The 27,912-nt window shown below is 43.5% G+C and overlaps 1 protein-coding gene across 1 annotated transcript in view; it reads left to right on the top strand.

Annotated features, from left to right (window-relative positions):
* The first annotated feature begins 16,783 nt into the window (after positions 1 to 16,783).
* The window catches only part of LOC134445672 (tripartite motif-containing protein 16-like), a 245,965-nt gene continuing 234,836 nt past the window's right edge, over positions 16,784 to 27,912 (top strand). Inside the window, exons 1-4 of the mRNA XM_063194708.1 lie at positions 16,784 to 17,495; positions 18,173 to 18,268; positions 18,575 to 18,808; positions 23,678 to 23,849. Coding sequence (XP_063050778.1) covers positions 16,908 to 17,495; positions 18,173 to 18,268; positions 18,575 to 18,808; positions 23,678 to 23,849 — 1,090 coding nt within the window. The 5' untranslated portion in view covers positions 16,784 to 16,907. The remainder of the gene's footprint in view (positions 17,496 to 18,172; positions 18,269 to 18,574; positions 18,809 to 23,677; positions 23,850 to 27,912) is intronic.

Here is a 27,912-nt window from a genome sequence, read left to right as displayed (position 1 = left end):
ACACGCAGAAACTATGGAGCTACAGTGCCATGAGAAAGTTTGGGCACCCTTTTGGAAAATCATTGCATCGGTTTATTTCTCGTTGAGCTTTTAAAGTAGCAACTTCATTTTATCATATGTTAAACTGTAGGGAAAGAGAAACATTTCAGCAGTGGAAGAATTTTCATGGGTGTTATAGAAACAATTTTATGTGGATTTAAACAAAAATATGTGTGTGCATAAATATGGGCATACCAAAGAAGGTATACCATTAATATGAAGTAGAGCTCACCTTTGCTGATCCAATGGCCTTTGGATACTTGCTATACAAGATGACAGGTTCCAACCGCCTGGTGCTACTGAATAGTTGCTAATTATTCTATCCAGAACCCCTATAATTCAGTCAGATTATTCATCTGTCTTCTTTAGACATCCTGGTTCAAATACATTCATTCTTTTTCAATGATGGTGATATCTCAAGATTGATATGACCATTTCAAGACACTGTACTTGTTGTTTTGCATTAACTCATTGTTGAATTTTGATCAGAGCAGTGTAAACACTGTCCTGCTGGAAAGTCCAAACTCTGCTCAGCTTTAATTTTGTGGCTGACTCTTGAACATTCTTTTGAAAAATATGCTATTTATGCTAAGTAGTGAGGCCCTCAACTGTAATACGTTTTACAGTGTGTATACTATCCATGCATACCTATAGTAGGGTGTGTTTTAGGCCAGAAGTCATAGATTTTATGGGTACATTTTTTTGCCATGTCCACCTCCCATTGTTAAGGTCAAATAACTCTAGCTCAGTCTCATCTGACCACACTATGATTTCCCAAAATGCTTTTAGCTTGTCCAGATAAGCTTTCTGCATAAATTTAGCAACTTATTTCTGATGGATACACAGGAAAGCCTTTTTATGCATCACCCATCCAATGAGCTTTTGCCTTGTGAAAAGTATACGTGGAAGGACCCATGTCTAAAGGCTGATGCATAGTCACGCAGTGCCGATTGCGGGGTAAAGCATAGACGTACTGTCAGCGGGGGGTATTGCCTCATAGTCGACCTACATGCGAATGCGTGCGAAAGGGCGTGGTGTTTTTTTTCCCGCCGAAAATTCAAGAGTGGGGCAAGGGGGGAGGGAGGAGGAGATTTTAATGACGTCAATTCACCTCCGTGACAACAGGGGGCGAACTAACTCATTCAGTTGAGCCCAGTCCCTAGAATGAATCACAAAGCTAATCAGCTGGCTATGTAAAACGTAATATTCCACTAGTAGCCTACTTCTAAAAGTTGGGGCATAATTAGATGGTACAACATCAGTTTATTTTTGGTCAAGTACTACATGAGATTAAATGCAAGACAAACGCCATTTTAAAAGACAATAGACAGCATGAATGGCCATTCACACCTGGGGCCTAGTAGTAGCTAGCCAGCTAAATCAGTCATTACAAACTCAAAGCTAGTTGACTAGCCACCTGAAACGTAATTCTACCACTAACAAAGAGGCTTCTTGCTATTAATTTAAAAAGTTGTGGCGTAATTAGACATGAATGATAGCATACAAGATTCTCTCTTTATTCATGTTTTACAGTTCAGGTGGTTAAAATGCCAAACAAAAGCCGTTTTAAATACAATACATCTAATGGCCATATTAACAGCTAGCTTAGCAACTGTCAGTCAAACCCATTCAAACTCTACAGGACATTAGCGAACCCTGTTTTAGAAGCTAGCTAGCCACACTACTTGTACTATATACTGTATCAACAAAGAGGCTTCTTGCTATTAATTTAAAAAGTTGTGGCGTAATTAGACATGGATGATAGCATACAAGAGTCTCTCTTTATTCATGTTTTACAGTTGAGATGGTTAAATGAAACAAAAGCCATTTTTAAATACAATAGATAGCCTATCTAATTAACAGCTAGCTTAGCAACTGTCAGCCAAACCCATTCAAACTCTACAGGACATTAGCGAACCCTTTTTTAATGAGCTAGCTGCCACACTACAAAAGAACAAAGAGGCTTCTTTGCTACTACTTCACTACAAACATATCATTTCCATGATGGCCTTTTATGGATATTTCTAATTGATTTTTTGGAAGTTGTACTACTGAAATAAAAAACAGTTTCTCTTCTCCCTGTCAAGTAAACTCCAGTGATTTCCTGCCAAGTCATCTGCATCGTGTTTTTCGTTTTCCTTCAAATAGTAGAGTCATAATTGGAGGTTCCGTGACCAACCTCTGGCAACAATGTTTTGATGATTGATTTGACCTCTATGCACCCTTTAGAAAAGATTTAGCCCCCATGTCCCTCGCAAAAATCCCGGGCTTTTTTGCTAGAGAGCCAAATTCAAAATGGCGTCCGGCGCCATCTCTAAAAAATAACTTTTGATCTGGATGACCTAGAATCATGTATGAAGGCACTTTTTCATACAAGTCAACCATCAGAATTCCAAATCTGACATCATTTTGGTTATAAAACTTTGTTTTGACAGCAAAATTCAAGATGGCCGCCATCTAGAACCGTTATTTTCGACCTTTTTAGGCCTTCACCGCCCAAAATGATCATATTCGAACTGGGAACCTCCCAATTTGTGTGACTCCATTTCTCATGTAAAGATATTGAGAGAATAGCTGATCTACAAGCCCACAATTCCTCACATTGGGAGGCGTAGTGGGCTTGTAGATGGGCTATTTTAACAATGTGTCTTTTTTAGTAGGCTATTATTTGACAATTTGGCAGATATTTTAGCATTGTTTGATGATTACTTTGGATGCAGTGATGGTCTTTTACTTTGAGAGTCCTTACATTATGACCCCACCCCCCAAAACAGGGGGTCTTGACCCACATGTTGAGAACCACTTACTGTAAAACTTACCGAAAAAACCTTCACGTTTCACATTTTCCAAGCATTCTTGCATAGAGAATCCCGCTGAGGAACTCAACGTTTATATTGTCTCAGGAAGCTGGCTAGGTTTCAAGTTGAAAAGTCCCTAATGACCATGTTTTATAGATCATTCATTGAATCCATTCTCACCTTTTCTGCCATCTGCTGGTATTCCCTTCTCAATGTGAAAAACAAAAATGCCATAGCTAAGATTATTAATGTAAGCAGTAAGATAACTGGTGTGCAACAAAAAAGCCTGACTATCTTGTATGAAGAACAGGCAACCAGGAAGGCTGAAGCCATTTTGGACAACTACACCCATCCCCTGCAGAATGAATTTCAGCTTTTACCCTCTGGTTCCCGTTTTAAATATCCACCAGCCCGGACAAACAGATACAAGAGTTCTTTTATACCCTCTGCCATCCAGTTGCTAAATTCCACTAAGAAGCGCAGATAGCCATAGGTCAGGTGTGTATTTTATATGTATTATCTTTTAGGCAGGTCTTTTTATACTGTGAACCTTTTATACTGTGAACCTCACTCCTCCAGCACTTTTATGTTTTTAAATTTTACTCTGTGCAACTCCTAAGACAAAATGTATTTATTCATGCACTATTTATTATTTTTAATCCCTTATCCTTTACCTACTATTTGTTCTTAAATGTATTATGGAAGTGTGTGTGTGTGTGTGTGTGTGTGTGTGTGTGTGTGTGTGTGTGTGTGTGTGTGTATGTGTCTGTGTGCTACTACTGCTGCAAAACAATTGCCCAACTGGGACAAATAAAAGCTACTTGAACTTGAACTCAAGGCAAGAGCTACTGAAATGGAAGAAGTGCGCTCACAGCAGTGATCAACTTGGTTGAAGACAGTCAGTTTGTGAAGCTCCCCGAGCTGCAAGAACGCTGTGTTGTTGAGGAATGTGTGTCTTATTCAACCCCAATGGCACATACAGGAAGACGCAGAGGAGCAAACTCATCTCAAAGATCTCCCTCCACCCTGTTTTGATTTAAGAATCCTATCTTGCTCTAATTGACATAGGCATGATCTGGAGGATGGGAACTCCATCAGCAGAAGATTGGCAGACACAGGACGGCACCCTATACAAGTAGGTTGGGCTATGCCCAAAAGCTGTCATCCATCATCCTTGCCTTCTCATGCTCCCAGTATCATCGGTGCCAATGATCCCTACGATACACCATACTTAACAAAAGAAGACGAACGAGACCTGTGCATACAGGGTAATGCACATGTACCAAACATACACATGAAATTGACAAGTTCCCATCTGCCAAGTCTTTCAAAATGTTATTGTGTAGTGTCGAACAAGAAACAAGAAAAAGACTACAACATTGAGCAGCCTGAAGCTCTTCACTGCTTATGATGGTCAATGACAGTCAGATTGTATTGGCCCTGTTGTTATTGATGCAGCTGATACCGATGTCTACGGCAGCTTCCTGGCACGCTATGCATTAAGAGAGACCAAGAGACGGTCCTCTTCTGTGACCTTTTGACAGAAGAGATGGCAGATAGCCTGTAACCGCCCGTTCCCACTTTGCCGGCGAGCGCGTTGACGCCGACGCCTTCAATTCATTTTCAATGGAAAGCGGCGACGCCCTCGCAAAGGCTTCTGGGATACGCGGCGCGGCTACTTTGACAGTTGACGCGCGTCAAAAAAGTTGAGCGAGCTTCTACTTTATGCTAATTACTCGCGGCCAACGCGGAGCGTTATCCAATGATTGTCGAGTACATGAGGAATTCCCATGAAACCAAGGGCTATGTTTTGCTGCTTAAAAGTAGTTTTATGACTGGTTATCATACATTTTAATGTAAGACTCATACACTACAAGAAACTATGAAGTACAACGTCTTTGTGCTTATGTTCAAAGGATTGTGTACATTTTGACGACATTCAAAACTACATGATGGCTATGAAATGTGTGAAGTAAACACATGTCCACAGTAAGGTAAGGGCAGGCTTTGATGTTACTATCGCTGGTTAGCTTGCTTAACCGATATAAACGTGTAGAAAGACAGAAAGAGATATTCCTGTTCAGTGTACTCTGTCACGCCCCTGCATGTGCTCCGACAAGAAGCATTCAGTCAAAAAAGGGAGGTGCGTCGCGTTTATGAGCGTCAAATGGCCGTCAAAGTGGGAACGGGCCGTAAAACAGTGTAGCTGCACAATGCCATGATGCCAACTCAAGGTTCTATGAAAAAGGAAAATTATCAGTGTATGAGCTCCCAGGGTCACCCCTATGTTGCCCGGGAGCTATGTTCCCCGGGTCCTATGTCCCCCCGCCACCGGGGAACTTGGAACCCTTTTTTCAAAAAGGGGTTCTATTCCTGCTGCCGCATGACTAGCGCGGGTTGTTGTTAGATTCAAGATTCAGGATTCAAGAATTTATTGTCATTGTCAAAAGGCAACAAAATTGTGTTTGGGGTACAATACTTAGTAGCAGCAGGTTTTCAAGTAAAGTGCAATAAGAGGTAAAAGTGACACCAGTGCTTGACCCCCCCAGCCCCCCCATCCCACTTAAAGTGCAGCAAAGATTAAGTGCATAATACTCGACCCCCCCCCCCCCCTCTCTCTCTCTCAAACGCGCGTGCACACACACACACACACACATCCACACACACACACAAATGTCCAAAGGATAGATGGATAACATTTAAGACAGTAATGTTCCTCAGCAGTCCTGCAAATTCAAAAGTCTAATGGCCTGGTGGTAAACGCTGTTGGCCAATCTTTTAGTGCTGCTCTGAAGGGACCTGTACCTTCTACCTGAGGGTAGCCGTTGGAACAGATGATAGGCAGGATGGTGGCTGTCACGCAGGATGTTCTGCACTCTCCGTAGACAGCGTGTGGTGTAGATGGTACTAATCTCCGGGAGAGGCATTCCAGTGATTTTCCCTGCTGTTTTGCTGATCTGCTTTGGAGGAGCTGGAGAACCATACTAGGATCCCATAGGTCAGAACACTGCTGATGACACAGTTGTAAAAGTTCACCAGCAGTGGTCTGGGGATGTGGTAGCTCCTCAGCTTCCTCAGGTAGAAAAGGCGCTGCTGGGCCTTCCCAACAGCAGAGGCGATGTGAGTGCCCCAGGACAGGTCCTCCGCCAGGGTCACTCCCAGAAATTTAAAAGTACTGACTCTCTGCACCACCTCTGACCCGATGGAGAGGGGTTTGTGATGCTTCGGCTGTTTCTTCCTAAAGTCCACAATCATTTCCTTGGTCTTTTTGGTGTTAAGAGCAAGGTTGTTGCTGTCACACCATGTTGCACCTCTGCCCTGTAATCCCCCTCGTCGCTGTTGGTGATGAGGTCCAGGACGGTGGTGTCGTCCGCGAACTTGACGATCAGATTGGAGGGAGAGGAGGCAGAGCAGTCATGTGTGAACAGGGTGTAGAGCAGAGGGCTTAACACGCAACCCTGTGGTTTCCCGGGGAAGCTATACGCTCTCGAACTCCCAACCATGTCTGAGTGGCAATGGGTGGTTCTTTAGTGTGGGGTGGCGCACTAGACACGGCAAGTAGTTGGAACAGAGGCAGTGTTGGCATAAGCTGTCTGCATAAGAAGGGAGACGGATAAAAGACTTTCTCTTCATGGTCTTCGACTTGGAAGCACAGGCTTCAGCCATGGTGCTACTTTTCTTGTCTGCATAGATCATCTGTCTTGTGAACGCAATCCCATTGCCACTCAGACATGGTTGGGAGTTCGAGAGCGTATAGCTTCCCCGGGTCCTATGTTCCCTGGTCTTTGTATGGGACTGAGGAACTACTGACCCTTTTTTGAAAAAAGGGTTCTAAGTTCCCTGGTGGCGGGGGGACATAGGACCCGGGGAACATAGCTCCCGGGCAACATAGGGGTGACCCTGGGAGCTCATACACTGATGATTTTCCTTTTGGCATCATGGCATTGTGCAGCTACACTGTTTTACAGGCTATCTGCCATCTCCTCTGTGAAAAGGTCACAGAAGAGGACCGTCTCTTTGTCTCTCTTAATGCATAGCATGCCCGGAAGCTGCCATAGACATCGGTATCAGGGCCACTACAACCTGACTGTCATTGACCATCATAAGCAGTGAAGAGCTTCAGACTGCTCAATGTTGTAGTCTTTTTCTTGTTTCTTGTTTGACACTACACAATAACATTTTGAAAGACTTGGCAGATGGGAACTTGTCAATTTCATGTGTATGTTTGGTACATGTGCATTACCCTGTATGCGCAGGTCTCATTCGTCTTCTTTTGTTAAGTATGGTGTATCGTAGGGATCATTGGCACCGATTATACTGGGAGCATGAGAAGGCAAGGATGAGGGATGATAGCTTTTGGGCATAGCCCAACCTACTTGTATAGGGTGCCATCCTGTGTCTACCAATCTTCTGCTGATGGAGTTCCCATCCTCCAGATCATGCCTATGTCAATTAGAGCAAGATATGATTCTTAAATCAAAACAGGGTGGAGGGAGATCTTCGAGATGAGCTTGCTCCTCTGCGTCTTCCTGCATGTGCCATTGGGGTTGAATAAGACACACATTCCTCAACAACACAGCGTTCTTGCAGCTTCTTCAACCAAGTTGCCTTGAGTTCCTCAGCGGGCTTGTCTATGCAAGAATGCTTGGAAAATGTGAAACGTGAAGGGTTTTTTTTTTAACTATATAAGTGGTTCTCAACATGTGGGTCAAGACCCCCTGTTTTTTTTTTTGGGGGGGGGGGGGGTGTCATAATGTAAGGACTCTCAAAGTAAAAGACCATCACTGCATCCAAATTAATCATCAAACAATACTAAAATATCGGCCAAATTGTCAAATAATAGCCTACTAAAAAAGACACATTGTTAAAATAGCCCATCTACAAGCCCACTACGCCTCCTAATGTGAGGAATTGTGGGCTTGTAGATCAGCTATTCTCTCAATATCTTTACATGAGAAATGGAGTCACACAAATTGGGAGGTTCCCAGTCCAAATATGATAATTTTGGGCGGTGAAGGCCTAAAATGGTCGAAAATAACGGTTCTAGATGGCGGCCATCTTGAATTTCGCTGTCAAAACAAAGTTTTATAACCAAAATGATGTCAGATTTGGAATTCTGATGGTTGACTTGTATGAAAAAGTGCCTTCATACATGATTCTAGGTCATCCAGATCAAAAGTTATTTTTTAGAGATGGCGCCGGACGCCATTTTGAATTTGGCTCTCTAGCAAAAAAGCCCGGGATTTTTGCGAGGGACATGGGGGCTAAATCTTTTTTAAAGGGTCCATAGAGGTCAAATCAATCATCAAAACATTGTTGCCAGAGGTTGGTCACGGAACCTCCAATTATGACTCTACTAAAACCTCCGCGGTAGGGTAGAAGAATAGAACACAACTGACCTATCAGGGCTGAGTTCCCCCCGGACTGCCGTAAGCGCATTGACCAATCACCGTCTTCAAGCATAGCTCAGCTCACGGACATTTCAGCCTGGGAGAAACATGCGTGTACTGCAGCCAGGGGTCGTTTTGTCGCTGCACAGGGGGGCGCTGTGGCTCATTCTCTGTGCAGAACCCCCGCGAACGCGCGACTCTAAACCCCCCTTAAGTCTCCACTATCAGCAGCTATGGTCTTGTAATTCTATGGAGGTGTTCTGTAGTGTGCCTGTTACCATTCTTACCATCCTTTACCCATGCCATTTTAACTACTGTATTTTTCATCAAACTACAGTTTGTTCAGAGCCCACCATATTGCCACGCTCCAAGACAGAGCTTAGGACAAGACTCGTCTATATGATAAAAAAAAAAACATTTTAATGAACAATCACGTTTGTCTTGGTGACTGAAGGGATTCCAAAGTCATTAAAACCAGTTTGTGCTGCAAAGGTGAGCTCTACTTCATATTAATGGTATACCTTCTTTGGGGTGCCCATATTTATGCACACGCCTATTTTTGTTTAAATCCAAATAAAATTGTTTCTCTAACACCAACCAAAATTCTTCCACTGCTGAAATGTTTCTATTTCCCTACAGTTTAACTTATGTTAAAATGAAGTTGCTACTTTAAAAGCTCAACGAGAAATAAACCGATGCAATGATTTTCCAAAAGGGTGCCCAAACTTTCTCATGGCACTGTATCTCGCTGGACAGACAGGTGTTTATCAGGCCTAAGAAAAATAAATGTTTGGTTCCGGTTGGTTGTCAGGTTTGGTCATGGATCGGTCGGATTTTTTTTTTTTTTTCAAATTTTTTTTTTCTTTTTTTTTTAAATGTCCGAGCCCCCAACCCCCCACATGCGCCGGATTTCGTCATAAACGCTGTTGAACAATGCCAAGGACGGTAGTGGAGTGAGGCCTACAGCTAAAGCTACAATATAGGCTAAGCATTAATGAGGCAATTATACTGACCGTCACTGAAATGATAGGCCTACATAATACCGTTTCTGGCAATAGGCTACTTGTCCAGCTGTCAGTTGCCTGAGACTGCTATTTTAGCTCCTGTAGGCCTATGTCCCGTTGACTTTTTTTTACTCCTTCCCATCGTCTGTTGTAGACCATATTTTCCTTGGGATGAAGGTTCTGGATTGCATTCTATTTACACACTTTTTTTGTTTTACGCGAGGATGTAGACGCCTGAGGCAATATGAATGTTTTAATGAAGGCTGATCGAGGGATAACATCGTCATTGCCATTAAATCATTATTGTAGGAAACTGTTGTAGTCCTAGGTCTTCATCGAACAGTCGTATTTGTGGCGACATCATCGTTAATTTCTATTTCATTATTTGGAGGAGGTGCGGAGAGTGAGACAGGTGCCCTGCTGCGCAATGGTGGAGGGACAAGCAGAGAGAGAGAGAGAGCGAGAAAATAACGGGCCAACGGACTTCTTGGTTAACAAGGCCTTGTGGTAAATGAAAGAATGAAGGAAAACTTGGGCAAAACATTTCCCTTCTCTCATATTAACTTATTTTACAAGGTATTGATACAGTGCTACTTTAGTATTGCTATAACGAGTTATGCATCTCGTCGAACATGCAGCGCGACTGAATGGAAACCCTTTTCTAACACGACGAGACTATATCAATACATTCAAAAATCGTGGATACTCATACTGTCTGTGTGTTGCATTTCGAGGCGGGTGGTCAGGCTGTCAGTGTCGGGTGAGGTAAGGCGGTTGACTTATCATTTGACAGGCATTTTCGCCAGGTTCCCAAACCAGCCTACATCGTAGGCTATTATTCTGCAAGAACGCTGTGAGGCAAGTTGTTTAAAACGTACGAGCTACAACGACTACCAATTAGCATGTTGTAGCATAATAATTAGCCTACAACGTGACCGAGTAGGTGCGCAACTATGCAATGACATTTGGCCCGGTCTTTTCTAATATCAAGCCGGGCCGCGCGTGTGTGTTGCTCCTATGTGGATAGTCATGCGATGCAAATTCAGTAACTTGCAGGCAGGTAGAAAGTGAGAGATGGCGAGTTATGGGAATGAAGAAACGTGTTGTGTCTTGTCTATATGAACAACCATCCACACAACATCGATATTTTTTTGAGGATTCCAAAAACTCGAAAAAAAAAAAAATGGGTCGCACAAAAAATGATAGGGTCGGTCGGCAACCGGAACCAAAGCATTATTTTTTCTAGGCCTCATCAACATAGCAGGGAGCAGGGTGAGTGGACAATATTGCCCAGTGAGATGAGATAAAGATGGCAAAGACAGGGGGGCCTAGCACAGAACCTTGGTACCCCTGAGAGGATTTGAGTTGAGGGGTCTTGACCATGGCACATTAAAGGAATGCCCAGTGTGGTCTACCTCCGATGCCTTGTTCCCAATTAATTGTATTAAGCCTACATTTAGCAAATGGACCAGGATAGATGACGTCATTACTCTTCTGACTTGCACTTTGGTTGGCCCTTTCTTCCAGGTCCAGCCAAACCATTTGCTTAGCTGTAGAATATGATGTGGTTGCTGGATTGAAGTCTAGTGTATTTGACACACTGTTATTTCCCTTAGTTTAACAACCATACCCTAGCCTTACCTTTCCTCCTATTTGCCAAAAATGATTTGCCAAAATTATATTGTAAAAATAAAACGATCTGCTACCAGATGAAGAAAAGTGTGAGACATCATAGTTCTTTACTTGGTCAATCCAGCCATATAGTCATCAGATGACATGGATAAGTTACGTGAAATGTCACCAGTAGGCTACGGATATGGTGCTTTATGACTTCACTAACATTTAATGGCAGGAAGTGGGTTAATCAATTTAAAATAAAAGCTATGAAACAAATAATTCACTGAATTCAATTCACTAACATGTGGCATGATGGTATTAAGAGTGTAGTGGAAAGCGCGCACATCCAGCAGAAAAGCATCAGCAGGTGCCAAATCAAAAAACTTCTTTAGATCTATGATCGAAACGTTGCTCCAAATAAATTAAGTCTTTTGCAAGCAGTGTGCAGATCCTTTCCCGCTCCTACATAATGGTATTAAGCCACACCTGAGTGATGTCAGGTAATGCCTGAGTGAACCTAGTGAAGAAGCTGTGCATGGATCTATGAACTTTTGAATTCACTGAATATGTTTGCTATTCCTCTCCCTGTTTATTACAGTAGGCTCATGAAATAAAAGGCCTTTGCTTCCTGCTGTCAGGCTTTGGTAATACACATACCAATTGTATGTAAACATCATTGCTCCTTCCAGGAGCAGTCTTTATTTATCACACTACCACCACCCAGCATCTCCTCCCTCCCTCCTCTCTATAATCACAGCAGACCTGGTTAAAGCCCATTAACTGGATAGGACATCACCAAGACAGCTAAAGACCTGTGGAGCTGAAGTGGCTGAGCTACTGGAATATTTATTCAGCCCGAGTGTACATCTTCGTAAGGCACCAACTCTGAACACATTATGCCTTATCCCGGTCCCCAAAAAGCCACATCGAAAAGAGATAAACGACTTCAACAGAGAGGCCCTCCCTTCACAAACAATGCTGTTAGGGACTGTACGTTATTTACCGGGGGGGGAGGGCTGGTGCGCTGGAAGTCCGGTCAAAAAAAAAAATCATGGCCCCCCCCTCCACCTCAATTTTTTTCCCCATGGCCCTCCCCCCATTTCAATTTTGTTTTCCCATGGCCCTCCCCCTACAGGTAAAAAATAATTATGTAAAACTGGTAGATGAACAACCATCATGAGAACAGTCAGAGTATAGCCTACATCAAGGGCGGTCTGCACTAGGCCTATTATGTGCTATCGATATCAGTGGATAGGCCTACCTAAGCCGCTAGAATCTACCTCTGCGGCTGCATGGGATGCCTTTTAACTCCACTGTCACCAAGACAAATTGCCTTCACTATTTTTTTTACGTGTTAAGTAAAAATAATAATAATAATAATAATAATAATAATAATAATAATAATAATAATAATGATAATAAAAACTTCCATTTCAATACCAATGTCTGAGTTGTTACTACTGTAAACTACAAAGTGGAGAGAGTTTCCCCACCGCAGCTTCAATATTTCCCTGCTCGACAAGCAGCGCCTTTCACAAGGTACGTTTTACATGTTCAGCACAGTAGCGAAGCCAGGGACGCAGGAACTGGTTTTGACCAGGGGGTGATGTAAAAAAAAATCTGTTTTTTAGATGCAATTTCCTGCGTTCTAATCAATTTTAGGGTGAGGAAATCACATCTGAATAACTTCCTCATGTTTTATGTAGCCTAAACAAGGATGGCTAGATTTAACTTTTTTTTTTCTTTAACATCTCACTTTGACATTATTAAGTTCTTCTTGCGGAAGTGAAACGCGCACCTGATGTGGAGGTGAGGGCGCGTTCACGAGCAAATCGCGCTGCCTTGACAGTTTGTCTCTTCAGCATGGGCAGTGTGCAATGTGTGAAATTAGAAGAAATGCTTTGACTAGGCTATGCGATGCACTCGTGAGAGGTGACCGGGCTTTCAAATAATTTAGATTTTCTTGCAATTGCGACTGTGGATCAGGTGCATCTCGATCAGGACCCCTGTCCTGTCTCCCAGACCGCGCATAAAAGCACGCACGCACACACACAGGCATAGCTCTACCTTCCCGAATGCAATTACACTCTGACGGCCAAAGAGTTCGGGATGTGATCGGAGCAAGAAGTAGGCTAAGCGCCAAAGCAGCTCGAGCCATTGCTGGCTATTGATACAGGGAGAGTGAGAAAGCCACCTTTAGTTTGCATTTAACGTAGGCCATTAAGACGCATTAATAGGTGGTGCTATGGTGGTCAAATCAGCAGCAAGAGGCAAAAGGAACAAATTGCCAAAACAGAACCAGTACAACATTCCAAAACATCCAACAATAGCACAGCCATTACACACCGCGGCAATTCAACTTTGACAACTGTGATGATAGACAAGCCAGGCACACCATCGGCTGTGCTCTCCTTCAGATTCACCCCATAGCCAACTCCGAGGCTAGGCTAGACTATTTCACCAGCAACAGGCAAGACCTAGCATACCAATACACGCTTCTACGAATCCAATCTCCACAGCAAGAAACAAAAGTACCTGACACGATGCACAACTTTGGTGACATTCCCTTCTCCCGTCACGCTTTAAATGTACATAATTCCTCGGTCCGTTTTTGTTCACCAAAGTGATGAGACTTCTCTTCACAACAAGTTAGCTCCTCCAATGGTTTCAAGACCTTATGATGCATGGCCAACACATCGCCGTTAATACCACTTTTATTACTACCTTGACACCACAAGCTAACAAAACAAACTCGCGTCACTGCACCGTTCTACCAAAGTACGTCTAGGCCTAGGTACTGTTCTTTCCGGTCTGGTTGGGGTCTAAAAGTTCTTTGAACACAAATGTAAAGCACACGGCGGTGCCAATAAATAAAATCATGACTTACCAGAGGCTGTGACCACCAGTTGACTACAACACCTCTCCAAAATTCCTCTGGAAATGCCCATCCAATTCGTTGTCAAAACTTCCCAAACTGTTTAGCTCATATAGTTCAACTCAGCTAGTTTGATATTTGCACACGGGCATTTTCTATGATGCTCAATGTTCCTCCGTAGCACTAGCAATCCTACAGTGAAAGAGAGTCAGCGGGTATACAGTAGCTGCACCTGATAGTTTTTTGACTACAGATACACGCTTCAGTGCTATATGCACCGGGACCGTGCATCGCAAAGCGATGTGTTTCAGAGCATGTTTTATTATTGTTTAAAAAATAAATAAAAATAAAATAAAATAAATTCGTTTTTTTTTCCCCATGGCCCTCCCCCTAACTCCGATTTTTTTTGCCATGGCCCTCCCCTCCACCTCATTTTTTTTCATCATGGCCCTCCCCCCCCCTACGCACCAGCCCTCCCCCCCCCCGGTAAATTACGAACAGTCCCTTACATACACTCAGACTGCAGTAAGTCATGCACTGGATCTAGTACAGTTTTCATACCAGGAGAAGGTTGGCGTGGATGATGCCATCACATACCTATTGTACAGGACATATTCATGTTCCTTTACTTTTCCAGCGCTTTCTACAACATCCAACCCTCCATTGGGAGAGAGGCTCCTGGGTTTGGATGCCCTCCTTGTGCACTTGATCAGGGACTACCTAACAGAGTGGCCACAGTTTATCAAACTGAAAGATTGCCTCTTGGACACTGTAGTATGTGGTACTAAAGCAGCCTAGGGGACTGGGCTCCCTCCTCTCCTGTTCACTTTGTACACATTGGACTTAACATATTTACAACACAGGCACATACCACATGCAGACATTCTTGGATGATAATACAATTGTAGGCTGTATTAAGGCAGGAGGGAATACAGGAGTACAGGGCTTTGCAGTGGTGTAATGCACCTACAACTCAACACTAAGACCAAGCAGATGAAGGTGGACTTTTGGAGGTCTAAGCCCGCTCTGCAACCAATCTCTATTGAGGTTGATGAAGTGGAGATTGTAAGCACATCTTACACAAGTCACACACGTATTTCAGGGTATAACAAGACAACAAACTGGACTGGTCAGCCAAAGATGCAGTTTACAAAAAAGTACAGCATTGGCTATACTTGTCTGCTATAAACTCCTTAATATGTTCTATGAAACTGTTGAAGCCAGTGTGTGTCCTTTTCTATGCAGTGGTGTGCTGGGGAGGGAGCACAATGAAGAGGGGGTATTGGGTGTCTTGAGAGACTGATAAGGAAAGCTGGCTCTTTCAGGAGAAGAACTGGAGAGCTCCACTTCGTGGAAGATAAAAGATCTCTGAACAAACTGAATAACATCCAGTCTATTTCCCCTTCCTTTATCATATCTACCTGAAAGGAGTGATGCAATATTATGATGAGCTAGTTGCAAGGCATTGGAAGTAGGTGGAGTCACTGCATTTTCCAGCTTAACAATGTGCAAGAAATGATAGCCTATATATCTATATATATATATATACACACACTAGTGATAAATATATTTTCACCCTAATCTGATTCTTCATTCAAGCATAGTCTATAGCACCACACACTAATAATAGGTTTATTTGAAGTAATATAGCCTACAATTGTGAGCATTCCTGTCACCACTAAAGTGTATTGAAATAGGTCCTGTAACTCCTTGTCGATTTTTTTCATTCTGGGCACCTCATACATTGAACGATATGCCATCTTTAATATTCAGAAAATATATAAATATGAGGTATTGCTGGATTCAGGACAATCTCACCTCTCCATCAAGATATCATATGTGTGCATATGACATTCCCTTACAAAGCAATTACAATGTAAATGATAAAATTCTGTATAAATATCAGTTTTTTCCATTTTCCGCCTATTTTAGGTGTGTGATTAAACGCCTATATCTCCTTCATACATCAAGATGGTCAACTTCAACTACTTCTATCTGGTGCAGGTAGCCCCTGGGCACAAGCATACCAATTCTCAAAGCTCTCAGAGCTTCTGGTAATTTTCTGCATGTTTTTTTGTATATCTAGTCCCATACGGAGAAGTCCCATTTTGGGTGCTTTTTTTGTTTGGAGGTGCATATGGAAATGTGTAAAATGTTTAGGCTTAGCATTAAAATCACTTTGGCCAAGAATCATTTTCATGTATGGGACACCTTAGAGATGAGGAAAAACATTATTGGGTTTTGTTCTACCTCCGGTTGGGGTATCTCGAAAAGGAAGGCCTTTTTGGGCCCATTGTCACTAGCCTTAGCCTGGGAACACCCATACTGCCTGAGTTCAGGTGGTCCGCAAGGGTTGTGATGATGAGATCAAGGGGGCATTGGGTGAGGTCAAGGGGGTTTGTTTAAAAATAAATAAAAATAAAAAAAGTTGCGAAGCACTGCGCTATATGTTGCTTCAAGGGAAACCTTTTTGTTTTGTTAACAGGAGTAGGGGCGACCCTGAATCACAAGACTGGACCCTGAAGGAAACGACTGTGAAAACAACTTACACTGCAGGGCGTGTTCAACTGCTGCAACATTTTGCTACCATTTCCTGGTTGAACAACTTGTTTGCCCTATACACATGTTTTTGATATTTCATTTTTCATCTTAAACACACAGTTGGAACATAATCAGACACTGATATACAATTTCTTTGAATCCACTTTAACCCACACATTACCCTGTGTTTCATGTTTATCATTGGATATGTTGTAACTCCTCACCTTAAGTAAAAATGAAAGGTGGATGAGTGTTCATGTAAAAATATTAGAGCTATGCGGAAAAACAGGTTGAGCTGCTGTCATTGAATAATCACAAACTGAGCAGACGCAAGCAACATGATTGCTTTCTCTTTCTCTGTTTGGCCACAGCATTGCAAAATGTTCAGCATAGAAAAATGCCCACCCCTTTTCTGTTGAAGGAAACCCCATTTCTGTTACATGACCACACCCACATCTATTACACCTGGTCCGACCTTCTTCCCCCCGACTGAGAACAAGAACAATTTGATTGGCCAATCCCTAAACCCCACCCGCCCTGGGCTCCTCCTTAGTGTTCTGAGAAGGAGTTGAGGAAGTTGGTTGTCATTCTGCTGCTGCTTCTCGGAGTGTGTTGCCTACTTGGTGTTGAGAAAAGCTTCAAAATGGCATCAGTGTCTTCTCAGGAGGAAGAGTCCTTCACTTGTCCAGTCTGTCTGGAGCTGTTGAGGGATCCGGTGACAATTGCCTGTGGACATAATTTCTGTATGAAGTGCATTAATGGCTGCTGGGATCAGGAGGATTGTAAAAGAAAATATAGCTGTCCCCTCTGCAAGCACACTTTCGACTCCAGGCCTGTCCTCAACAAAAACCGTCTGATGGCTGAAATGGTGGAGAAGTTCGGGAAAACCAGCATCCAAGGTGCTGCTTCTGCTCGCTGTTACGCTGGACCTGGAGATGTGGCATGTGATGTCTGCACCGGGAGAAAACTCAAAGCTGTCAAGTCCTGTCTGGAGTGTCTGAAGTCGTACTGTGCCACGCACCTAAAAGCTCACAACAATGACCTTATAGATGGGAATCACACCATTACCGATGTCACAGGCCAACTACAGGAGAGGATCTGCAGTAGTCATAAGAAGGTTTTTGAAATATTCTGTCGCACTGACCAGAGTTGCATCTGCTATCTGTGCACGATGGACGATCATAAAGGCCACGACACAATCACAGCGAAGGCAGAGTGGAGTCATAAAAAGGTAAGAGGATATACTGTTTGTACAGTCTATTATACTTTTCAGAGGTCTGAGACATCTGTTTTTATTAGCCACTAACCAATGAATAAAATGTACACTTTTGCTGGCTTCTTTTCTCAGATGAAGCACCAACAAGTAATTAGGTCCAATGTCTACAGTCTGTTAAACATTGACAGGCCAACTTCATGGTGAAGCCCGCTAGGCTACTATCACAAGCTACCATGTCATTTATTTGTCCCTTTTTCAGTTTGGCTCATGTGTAACACGCTAATGGCATTACAAATTTGCTGTTACCAGAATGGCCCTAAAGGCCCTGTGTTATGTCATGGTAGTGTAGAACTATGGTAGTTAACTTTTTAGTGACGCATATTATGAGGCTGCAGTGTAGTATTGACATTAATACCACAGTAAGCTACATACAGTTTCTTTATCAGCATTTATTACAGCTGAGTTGAGGTTGCATTGTTTCACTGCTTCTGTTAATGAAGAACATAATAGGCTACTGAAAATCTAATGATCTAACAGTATGCCCTGTAGGACATCTAGAGATGTAACTATTTAGAGTCTATGTCTGTCTGCATAGGAAAGTAAGAAACGCAATTTCAATTCTTTGTATGACCAGCTTGACTTGAAATCAATTTACAATTCATAATCTGTTGCTGTGATTCCTGATGTTCCAGGAGGGGTTGGGGCAGAGCCAGAGGAGATGCCAGCAGATAATCCAGTTGAAGGAGAAGGAGCTGCAGGAGCTGAGGAAGGCTGTGGAGACTCTCAAGGTGAGAACTGACCAGAGGAGAAGACACCGTGTGTGCGCGTGCATGCATCTACAGCAGAGATGGTAAGATATGATGAGCAGTGACTCTTTGCCTGTACTGTGTGTGTGTGTGTGTGTGTGTGTGTGTGTGTGTGTGTGTGTGTGTGTGTGTGTGTGTGTGTGTGTGTGTGTGGGTGTGTGTGTGTGTGTGTGTGTGTGTGTGTGTGTGTGTGTGTGTGTGTGTGTGTGTGTGTGTGTGTGTGTGTGTGTGTGTGTGTGTGTGTGTGTGTGTGTGTGTGTGTGCGCGTGCGTGCGTGCGCCCTATCAGTCTGGTTCACAGACAGCAGTGGAGGAGAGTGAGAGGATGTTTACTGAGATGATCCGCTCCATTGAGAAAAGGTGCTCTGAGGTGACAGAGCTGATCAGAGCTCAGGAGAAGGCTGAGGTGAGTCGTGCTGAAGGACTCCTGAAGCGACTGGAGCAGGAGATTGCTGAGCTGAAGAGGACAGATGCTGAGATGAAGCAGCTTTCACAGACACAGGATCCCATTCATTTCCTCAAGGTAGACAACATTACTTTATAGAGCGTTCAAAGCATAGCTGAACACAGTGGGAGTTAGGGATGGGAATCGAAAACTGATACCTGTTGAGAACCGGTTCCATGGAATCGTTTGGCAGTTTACCTAACGGTTCTCTTATCGATTCCGAGCATGAACGCGGCATACACCTGTAACTTTCCCACTTGGTGGATTCCAGCAAGAGACGGTTTAGGTAGGAGGAGACGGGACAGTCGTCGCCATCTTGTTGACGCCTTCGGGATGCTATTTCGCGATAATGAGACCAGATCTGAGAGTCAATGGGAAAAATGAATGGGGAAACTGAGTATAGGACTGGAGGGAAGCCAGCGGTTGTGAAAACTGGTTGAAAACACAGTGAAAAAATGATCAAACTAGGCTACTTGGTTGTGTCATACAAGTCAAAATAAAGCTTTTTAAGACACTTTTCTCACTTTTTTTTGACAGAGCGCAGACGCAGTAGTTCCATAACGGCACGAGAGCAACGACTTTTCACAACTGAGCATGCGCAACATTTCGTGTGCGCTGATGCAGCCAGATGAATAAGGGCGTTCATGACAGCGTCTTTCCTGCGAGGTTGAAAATTTGCTAGGCAGCGAGCATGCTCAGTGTGTCCGCGTGAAGCATCCTGGTTAGAATTTGCCGTTCACGATGCAGTTGAAGGGAGTGACCTCTGCGCGGCAGTCGTGTCACATGGCGTTGAACCATCGCGGGAACAAAAGTTTTGTCAAGCTGCCACGCAGTAGCTGAAACCAACTGCGCTGGGCAGAAGACCTCCTCCATGATGTGGGGAATCTGCCGTGATTGGTGTTCATAGCTCATGTGATTCATGTGTGTGTAGTTGAACGTGCTTCATTTTCTACATGCTGAAATGCATTTCATGCTCAAATGCAGCATACTCAGAGTGGTATCATCCATATGTATGGTCGCACAACCCACTTACAACAGAAAAAAAAGAAACAAACCACCCTGTCGTCAGATGCTCCATCTTCGCCACGTTAGGAGTGTATGCCGTAGGTTACAAAAGCAGTATTATTCCGCGGGCCGCCTACTCGACGGTTAGAGTAGTGGTTGCGCGCCTGACTTCCATTCATGAGGTCCCCGGTTCGAAACTGCACCGAAACTCGGCTTTAGTTGCTGATGGTTAATGTGGAAACAGACCAGTTGCGAGAGACTTATCTTGTCTTTTATGTATGAAAGTGCACGAAACAGAGTGGCCTTTGTGGTTGGCGCGCCATGGTAAAGCTACATATTGAACACCTGGGTTCAATCCTCGCAGCATGGGTTGGCGCTGTTAAGTAATTTTAAAACGTTCCTATCTGAATGACGACTTTGGTCCCAAAACACAAAATGAATAGCCTAAGTGAGCACTAATTAACTGAATTATAACATGGAAGTGAAGCCAAATCATCACAAATTTAACTAAGAGTTGTACCATGATTCACCGAGTAGTAACCTGTGTCTCTACCTGAAGACCATCCGATTTCTCTCCGAGAGGCAGAGAGTCTCGGATTTCACAAGCATGTGCCGACATTGGTAAGCACGTCATGGAATTAGTGCCATGATGATTTAATTCCACGAGAGGGCGCCCTGGTACACCCGCTGTCAAAAAAGGTAGATCCACCCACAGACCTATAGATCCACCTTCTTTGCCGCTGTTGAAATCTCGTCGTCCTGATGTGTCCAGCTTGATTGCGACGGAGTTATCCCCTCCTTTTTATGACCAAGCAAATCACGTTTTGATCAAATATTTTGCTGCGTGGTTGCAAACGAGCCTATTGTATCACTGGCAACGCAGTTCAGCAGGCACATTGGCTCTTGTTACCAGAAAGGCGGGAAGACGCCATATTTGCGTTACGAATCTTCACCTTTAATTTCTATGGACGCTTAGGCCTACATCACTGTCATGTCTCCTCCTACCTAAACCGTCTCTGGCACTACTAATTTAGTAGGCCAACAGCAAAAAAAAGCAGCCACTCATTTGAACCGCTAAAAGTTTTGACAGTAACCAAAAAAGTTCAGCGTGACATCCATATTCTCCCAGTGCGTCGGCGGGCGACTGACGGCATAGGCCTATGTGGTTTGCTTTCATAACTGAACAAAGGAAGAAGCTATCTGTTTGCAGTTTGGGTAATATAGGGTTTATTAAAAGTGGTAGGGAAACCTAAGTAATAATCTATCACTGACACTCATGAGGATCATCTCCTAAAGTCTCAGAATGTAGAAGGCATTAAATAACATACTCCTAACGCACCGTTATGTCTGCATCTGCTTCAAACAAGTGAAACTCAGTGGCAGAATAAGCTGTCCTTGGGCTACTTGGGCTACTTTCCCTTTTGCATAGGCCCTATATTCTCCAAATATCCATCATTCATGTCTAGATTTAAATACTGAGTTTCCTGCATTAATATAGTCTGTTTTGACGAGCCACGGGCGTTTCCCCCGGCATTTGCGATCGATTGGCAAATGATGACTAATTATGGCACGCGACTTAGGCTACACGTAAATGACACTTGAGCTCAACATCTCAGCAAAGGACGACGATAGGCTGGCATACATGCAATCAATAGGGCCTATCGGGTCTATTAGCCCAACCACAGACATCATATGAAGACTAGATACGTCATCGCGTATTTCAAGCACGTCCGCACAGGTCGGCCATAATATTAGCGCAGCCTAAAATTCTCCACAGACCCTCCGTTACACCTGAAGTAAACTGAAGAGTTGAAACGTTGGGATACTTAAAAATGTATACTGTTGCTTCGCTGAAATATTGACACGTGTTTATAAATGGTAGGGCTCCTTAAAACTTAAGTGTAGACTGGGGTAAAACGCCCAGGAGAGGAATAGGCCTATGCTTCCCACTTAACCTATTTGTCCAAAAAAATAGATAGACCTACAGCTAATACACATTTTAACCATTGCTGTGCATTACGTTGACGGCATGGATATTCATTGCATCAAATTATAGACGACAGAGATGACGTAGGCCTACTGGAAGAGAGATGCAGCCTACAGCGCAACAAGTTAATTCTATCTGGATGGCTTTAGCGTCACGACTCATTTTGAACACAAGGTGGAGCTGTCGAAACCAAAGTAGAATGTAGACTACAAGTGAACGTTTATTTGTTATTTTACTGAAAATATAAAAGATTACTTTGTGCATTTGTTTATTTAATTACCTGAATAAGCCTACTGAATTATATTATAGGCCTACATGATTTTAGACATATGAACATTATAATATAATGTAATATAATATAGGCCTAATAATAATAATGTGAATATGCATCACTATGCAGTAGGCCTATCAACATATACTTTCGTTTGGATTTTTTTATACTGTGTAAAAAAACAACCCTTTTGAAAATCTGAATAAATTTGAGGGAATTATGGCCATCTGAAGAGTATACAACACCAAAAACTCACTGCAACTGCTTGAGCCAGCAGGCTGCGCTAACATGGCCGCCATGCGCGGACGTTCGACTTGCATGACGGAAACGCGGACGACGCATCTAGTCTTCATATATGATGTCTGTGAGCCCAACAGTAAGACGTGGTCGGGAAACCTAAGCAATAACCCATCACGTACTTTGGTAAGCATCTCCATAAAAATTGCCGAATGCAAAAGGCATTCTTAAACGAAATAGGACTCACGCAGTTTTCTTTTGGTCTGCATCTTGCGCTGCCAACAGGTGAAACGCAACAGAAAAAGAATCCGTCCTTACTTGCATTTTCCTTTTCTTTATCCCCAAATATCCACCATTCCTATCAAGATGGCCTACTGTGTTCTGCATCCTGTTTACCGTGTCAAATTATGTTTCCCCTGGCGTTTTGATTTGCAAATGACTTGTCTGCTTATCTTACGACTGACGTGAGCACGACACTGAACAAACTTTCCTTACTTGGAAAACTATGCATCTGCGGCAGATATTAGGTCATTTTTACTCCATTAGTAGCTATTTTAATCAGTCCATGTGTGTTTTCAAACTGTTAAGACAAATATTAAAGCTCAACTACAATTTCAAGACAATGTCAAATGGATTTATTACACAGGTATTGTGAGTGAAAATTGGCACTTTGGATCGGAAGATTTCATCCGTGTAAGTAATTACACTTGCTGAGGTGTTGGTCACAAAGCACAATCCTCTACCTGTTTCCCCCCCCGCATAACATATTGCTGTGCACCCTGCTTTTATTGCTGTGCAGTAGGATATAAGTGATTAAACAATAAATAAACAAACACGAACTTGTATTCAGATTAACTTGCCTTCTTGGTGGTTCGTATTCAGTGCATCACTGCATTTGTTTTTGGAAAAATGTAAAATATATAAATATATATATATATATATATATATATTGTTTGTTTTGTTGTTGTTGTTGCAAAATCGCTAAAGGGTGGGGGGACTAATTCGAATGTAGGGGGGTTAAAGCCCCCCTAAAATAGGCCTAACGACGGCCCTGACGGCCACACACGCAGTATAGAGAGGGGCATTGGAGAACAGACTCAGAGCGCAGAGTGAGTGACAGACAGAAGGAGGGACTTAGATCGCCTACTTACAGACATCCCACTGTGTTCAGGACGTGCCTGCTGTTCATTTCAAGTGACTATTTTTTTGTTTCTTGTATTAAGACTGGTGTGGATTTCTAGTGTTTCATTTCCAGTTCAATTTGTGTGTGTGTGTGTGTGTGTGTGTGTGTGTGTGTGTGTGTGTGTGTGTGTGTGTGTGTGTGTGTGTGTGTGTGTGTGTGTGTGTGTGTGTGTGTGTGTGTGTGTGTGTTTGTGTGTGTGTGTGTGTGTGTGTGTGTTTGTGTTGTGTGTGTCTGTCTGTCTGTCTGCCCGCCTGTTCTGTGTAGAATATCGTGTCCATCAACGCGAGGCCTTACAGCACAATTTCAACCAACGTGACCTTCAGCCAAAACTTCTCCTTGGAGCCCTTGAAGAAATCTGTGTCTGCACTGAAGATGCAGCTGGAGGAGAACTTAGAATCAGTCTTCAAGCAGGAAATAGTCAAGATATCTGAAGCAGGTTGGACAAATATATGAATCATAAAAGAGTAGACATATGAATCGTGACTGACATCTTTAATTTGCTTTTTAAAGTGAAACACGACTCATTTGATTGTTTGCTCTTTTTATCTTCAAGCTGTGAAGCATATTCAGATCATCAAGAGCATACAGTGTGAGTATTCAACATACTCACACACACACACACACCATCATCATCATCATCATCGGCGATCACTCGAAACGAGTATGATTGTCCTCCTGACGTTGGGTCTGGTCATTTGTGGATCGTCAGATGACGGTTGAGGCCAATCCTTGATCCACAGTCTCTATTGCAGTGGGGGCATATGTAGATTGTTGTCCTGGAGATAGTTGTTTGGATGTGAGGATTCATTTTGGCAATGGTTCTCTCCTTCCTCAATTGCCTTTTTGTTTCTGCATCATGGTGGAGGTCCTCTTCTAGTTGTGCTGTACCCTCATGAACCAACCTTCTCCACTCATCTCTTTGGAGGGCCGCCTCCTCCCAGTTATTGACATTGAAGCTACACTTTCTGAGATGTACTTTTATCATGTCTTTGTACCGCTTCTTCTGCCCTCCTTGGGTACGCTTTCCTTCCTTTAGTTGGCCATACAAAATTCGTTTTGGAAGGCGGTTGTCTGACATGCGTATCACATGACCTGTCCATCGTAGCTGGTGCTTAGCAATAGTTGAGGTGATGCTTGGGATGTTGGCTTCTTGTAGGACACTGATATTGGTGCGTCTATCTTCCCAGCTGATCCTAAGGATCTTACGTAGGCATCGCTGGTGATATTGCTCAAGGGCTTTCAGATGTCTACTGTAAGTAGTCCAACTGTCAGCTCCGTAGAGCAGGGTGGGAAGAATAACGGCTCTATAGACCATGAGTTTTGTCTTAGTCAGGATATCACGTTTTTCAAATACCCTGTCCCTCAGTCTAGCAAAAGCTGCGCTGGCACACCCAATTCGGTGGTGGATTTCTGCATCAATGTCAGATCTTGTGGATAGAAGACTACCCAGATACATGAATTGGTCCACATTTTCCAGGGTGTTGTTGGCCACATGGATGGTTGGAACCTTTGGGGATGTGCCAGTAGCTGGTTGGTACAGAATCTGAGTCTTCTTGATGTTAATATCAAGTCCCAGGAGTTGGTAGGCTCTGGCAAAGGCGTCCATGATGCTCTGGAGTTCTTCTTCAGACAGAGCCACAAGGGCATTATCATCAGCATATTGGAGTTCCATGATGGAGGATGTGAGCACCTTGGTCTTTGCCCTGAACCTGTTGATGTTAAAGAGCCCACCGTCTGTCCTGTATACGAACTTGAGACCCTCAGGTAGACTTTGACTGGTGAGGTGGAGGATGGTGGCAATGAAAATGGAGAAGAGGGTTGGTGCAATAATGCAGCCCTGCTTGACTCCTGTCTCCACTTTGAAAGGGTCTGTTTCACAGCCACTGTTCCCAACTACAGTTGCGGCCATGTCATCGTGCAGTAGGCGCAAGATCTTCAGATATTTGTCTGGGCATCCAATCTTAGATAGTATGCACCAGAGGGCAGTTCTGTTGACGGAATCAAAGGCCTTAGTGAGGTCGATGAATGCCATGTACAGGGGTAGGTGTTGCTCTCGACATTTCTCCTGCAGCTGACGAGCTGTGAAGATCATGTCGGAGGTTCCTCTGGCGGGGCGGAAGCCACACTGCGACTCTGGGAGGATCATCTCTGACAGTGGTAATAGTCGGTTGGCCAAAATACGGGCCAGCACTTTGCCTGTGGTGGATAGGAGGGAGATGCCCCTGTAGTTGCCACAGTCCGCTTTATCACCCTTCTTAAAAATGGTGACAATCAGGGCGTCTCTCAGTTCAGCAGGGATTTTCTCCTCCTTCCAGATCTTGGTAAGGAGACTGTGGATGTGACTGAGAAGTTTGGGCCCACCTTGCTTGAGGATTTCTGCAGGAATCCCATCTGGTCCAGAGGCCTTGTTGTTACTCAGTTTCCTGATGGCATCCAAAACCTCAGTTTCAGTGGGAGGGTCATCCAGATACTTCCTGATAGGCTGCTGAGGAATTTGGTTGATGGATTCTGAGTGAGCTGTGGTGTTTCGGTTCAGTAGTTCCCAAAAGTGTTCTTCCCATCTGGAGCTGATTTCTTTCTTGTCCTTCAGCAGTGTTTTCCCATCTTTGGAGCGGAGGGGATTGAGGCCTCGATAACTTGGACCATACACAGCTTTGGTGGCATTAAAAAAGCCCCTGGTGTCACCCAAGTCTGCAAGTCTCTGGATCTCCAAAGCCTTCTGTGTCCACCACTGATTCTTTAACTCTCGCACCCTGCGCTGGACAAGTGCCTTTGCATTGGAGTGGGCCTGCCTTTTAACCTTGGAATTGATGTCATGCTGCCAAGAGCAAAAGGCTATCCTTTTGTTGTTGATTAGCTGTTCTATTTCATCATCATTGTCATCAAACCAGTCTTGGTGTTTCCTGGTCTTGTAGCCAAGGGTGTCCTTGCAGGTATCGAGTAGGATGGTCTTAAGGGTCTGCCAGTGTTCTTCCACATCCTCAGGATATTCTTCTGGGAGTCGTTCATTTAGGGTCTTCTGAAGTTCTTGAACTCTTTTTGTATCCCCCAAGCTGTCGGTGTTGAATTTAGGACGGGTTTGCTTCCTTTGGGACCTCCGTGTCTGATGTAGCTGGATGTTCATTGTGGAGCGAATTAGGCGATGGTCAGTCCAACACTCATCTGCACAGGTCATGGCTCTGGTGATGTTAACATCCTTCTGATCTCTAGCCCTGACAGTAACATAGTCAATGAGATGCCAACACTTTGATCGAGGGTGCATCCAGGAGGTTTTGAACCTGTTTTTCTGGCGGAAAAGGGTATTTGTTATCACCAGCTGATGTTCAGCACACTTTGATAGTAGGAGGGTTCCACACACACACACACACACACACACACACACACACACACACACACACACACACACACACACACACACACACACACACACACACACACACACACACACACACACACACACACACACAGAGAGAGAGAAATTGGACTGGATGTCTGTGTCTATGTGTTTCAATCAGTAGACAAACGTGTAAAAACCTGTGGCCTTTTGTAAAATGTGTTCATGGAAATAATCCTGTGAAATGCATATTATTTAAATGTGGGTACGTGAAAAGGGGTTGTCTTATATGGTCCAGCTCCATACATGTATATGTCCAATATGATCTATACCAAAATGATATACAGTGTAGAGTGCAGGTATCCATGTGTTATTATTTGTATCAATTGATGCCCAGCCCTCTGGAGCCCTCATACCCTTTGGATGTGAGATGCATGTGGGTGATTGTGTGTCTCCATGTTGGTCTGCAGATACTGATCCTGAACTCCCAGTCAGAAGAACAAGCAGCAAGGAAGGCCTGCCACCATTTAGTAAGTCATTACTATATCAGTGTACTGCATTGCGCAGTGGAGGAAGGGTGCGGGTGGGGGTTAGGTAGGTTAGTGTTAAGGAGTCTGACTACAGCGGAGTAAAAACACTCCTTACAGCTTCCAGTCTTGGCCATTAAAGGGTTAAAAATGGTAAACTTTGGAGCATTATTTCATCTTAGTACCAATAGAATAATCCAATCCAGACTGTATACTGTATATTGTCATACTGTAAATGAGAAGTGAAAAGCAAGTGGTGATAACGGACGCAACTTGGAAATATGATTGAATTTCTACACATTTAAGGCCATTTTTTGCTGTTTTTGACCGGGGTTTAAATATGGTCAAACGTCCAAAAATACACCTAAATAGAATTCGCTAGGTCAATATTGTATGGAAACTAGTGCTGTCAAAATTATTATTATTTTTTAATGCCGAGATTAACGCCAGATGTGACCCACTGAAGTTTTTTTAATAAACTGGCCGACCGCAGGTTGCAGCGATAGCTGAACTACAATTCCCAGCATGCCCGCTTACAGAAGACGCTATCAGAGCCTCGTGCTGCTGTTGTCTGGTAGATTTGTGATTCAGACGGAAAAAAATGGCATTGCACTATCTGTAACGGAAGCAATAGTTCA

This window comes from Engraulis encrasicolus, chromosome 3 (assembly GCF_034702125.1).
Source record: "Engraulis encrasicolus isolate BLACKSEA-1 chromosome 3, IST_EnEncr_1.0, whole genome shotgun sequence".
Taxonomy (NCBI): Eukaryota; Metazoa; Chordata; class Actinopteri; order Clupeiformes; family Engraulidae; genus Engraulis; species Engraulis encrasicolus.
This window is presented reverse-complemented; position numbering and strand designations above follow the sequence as displayed.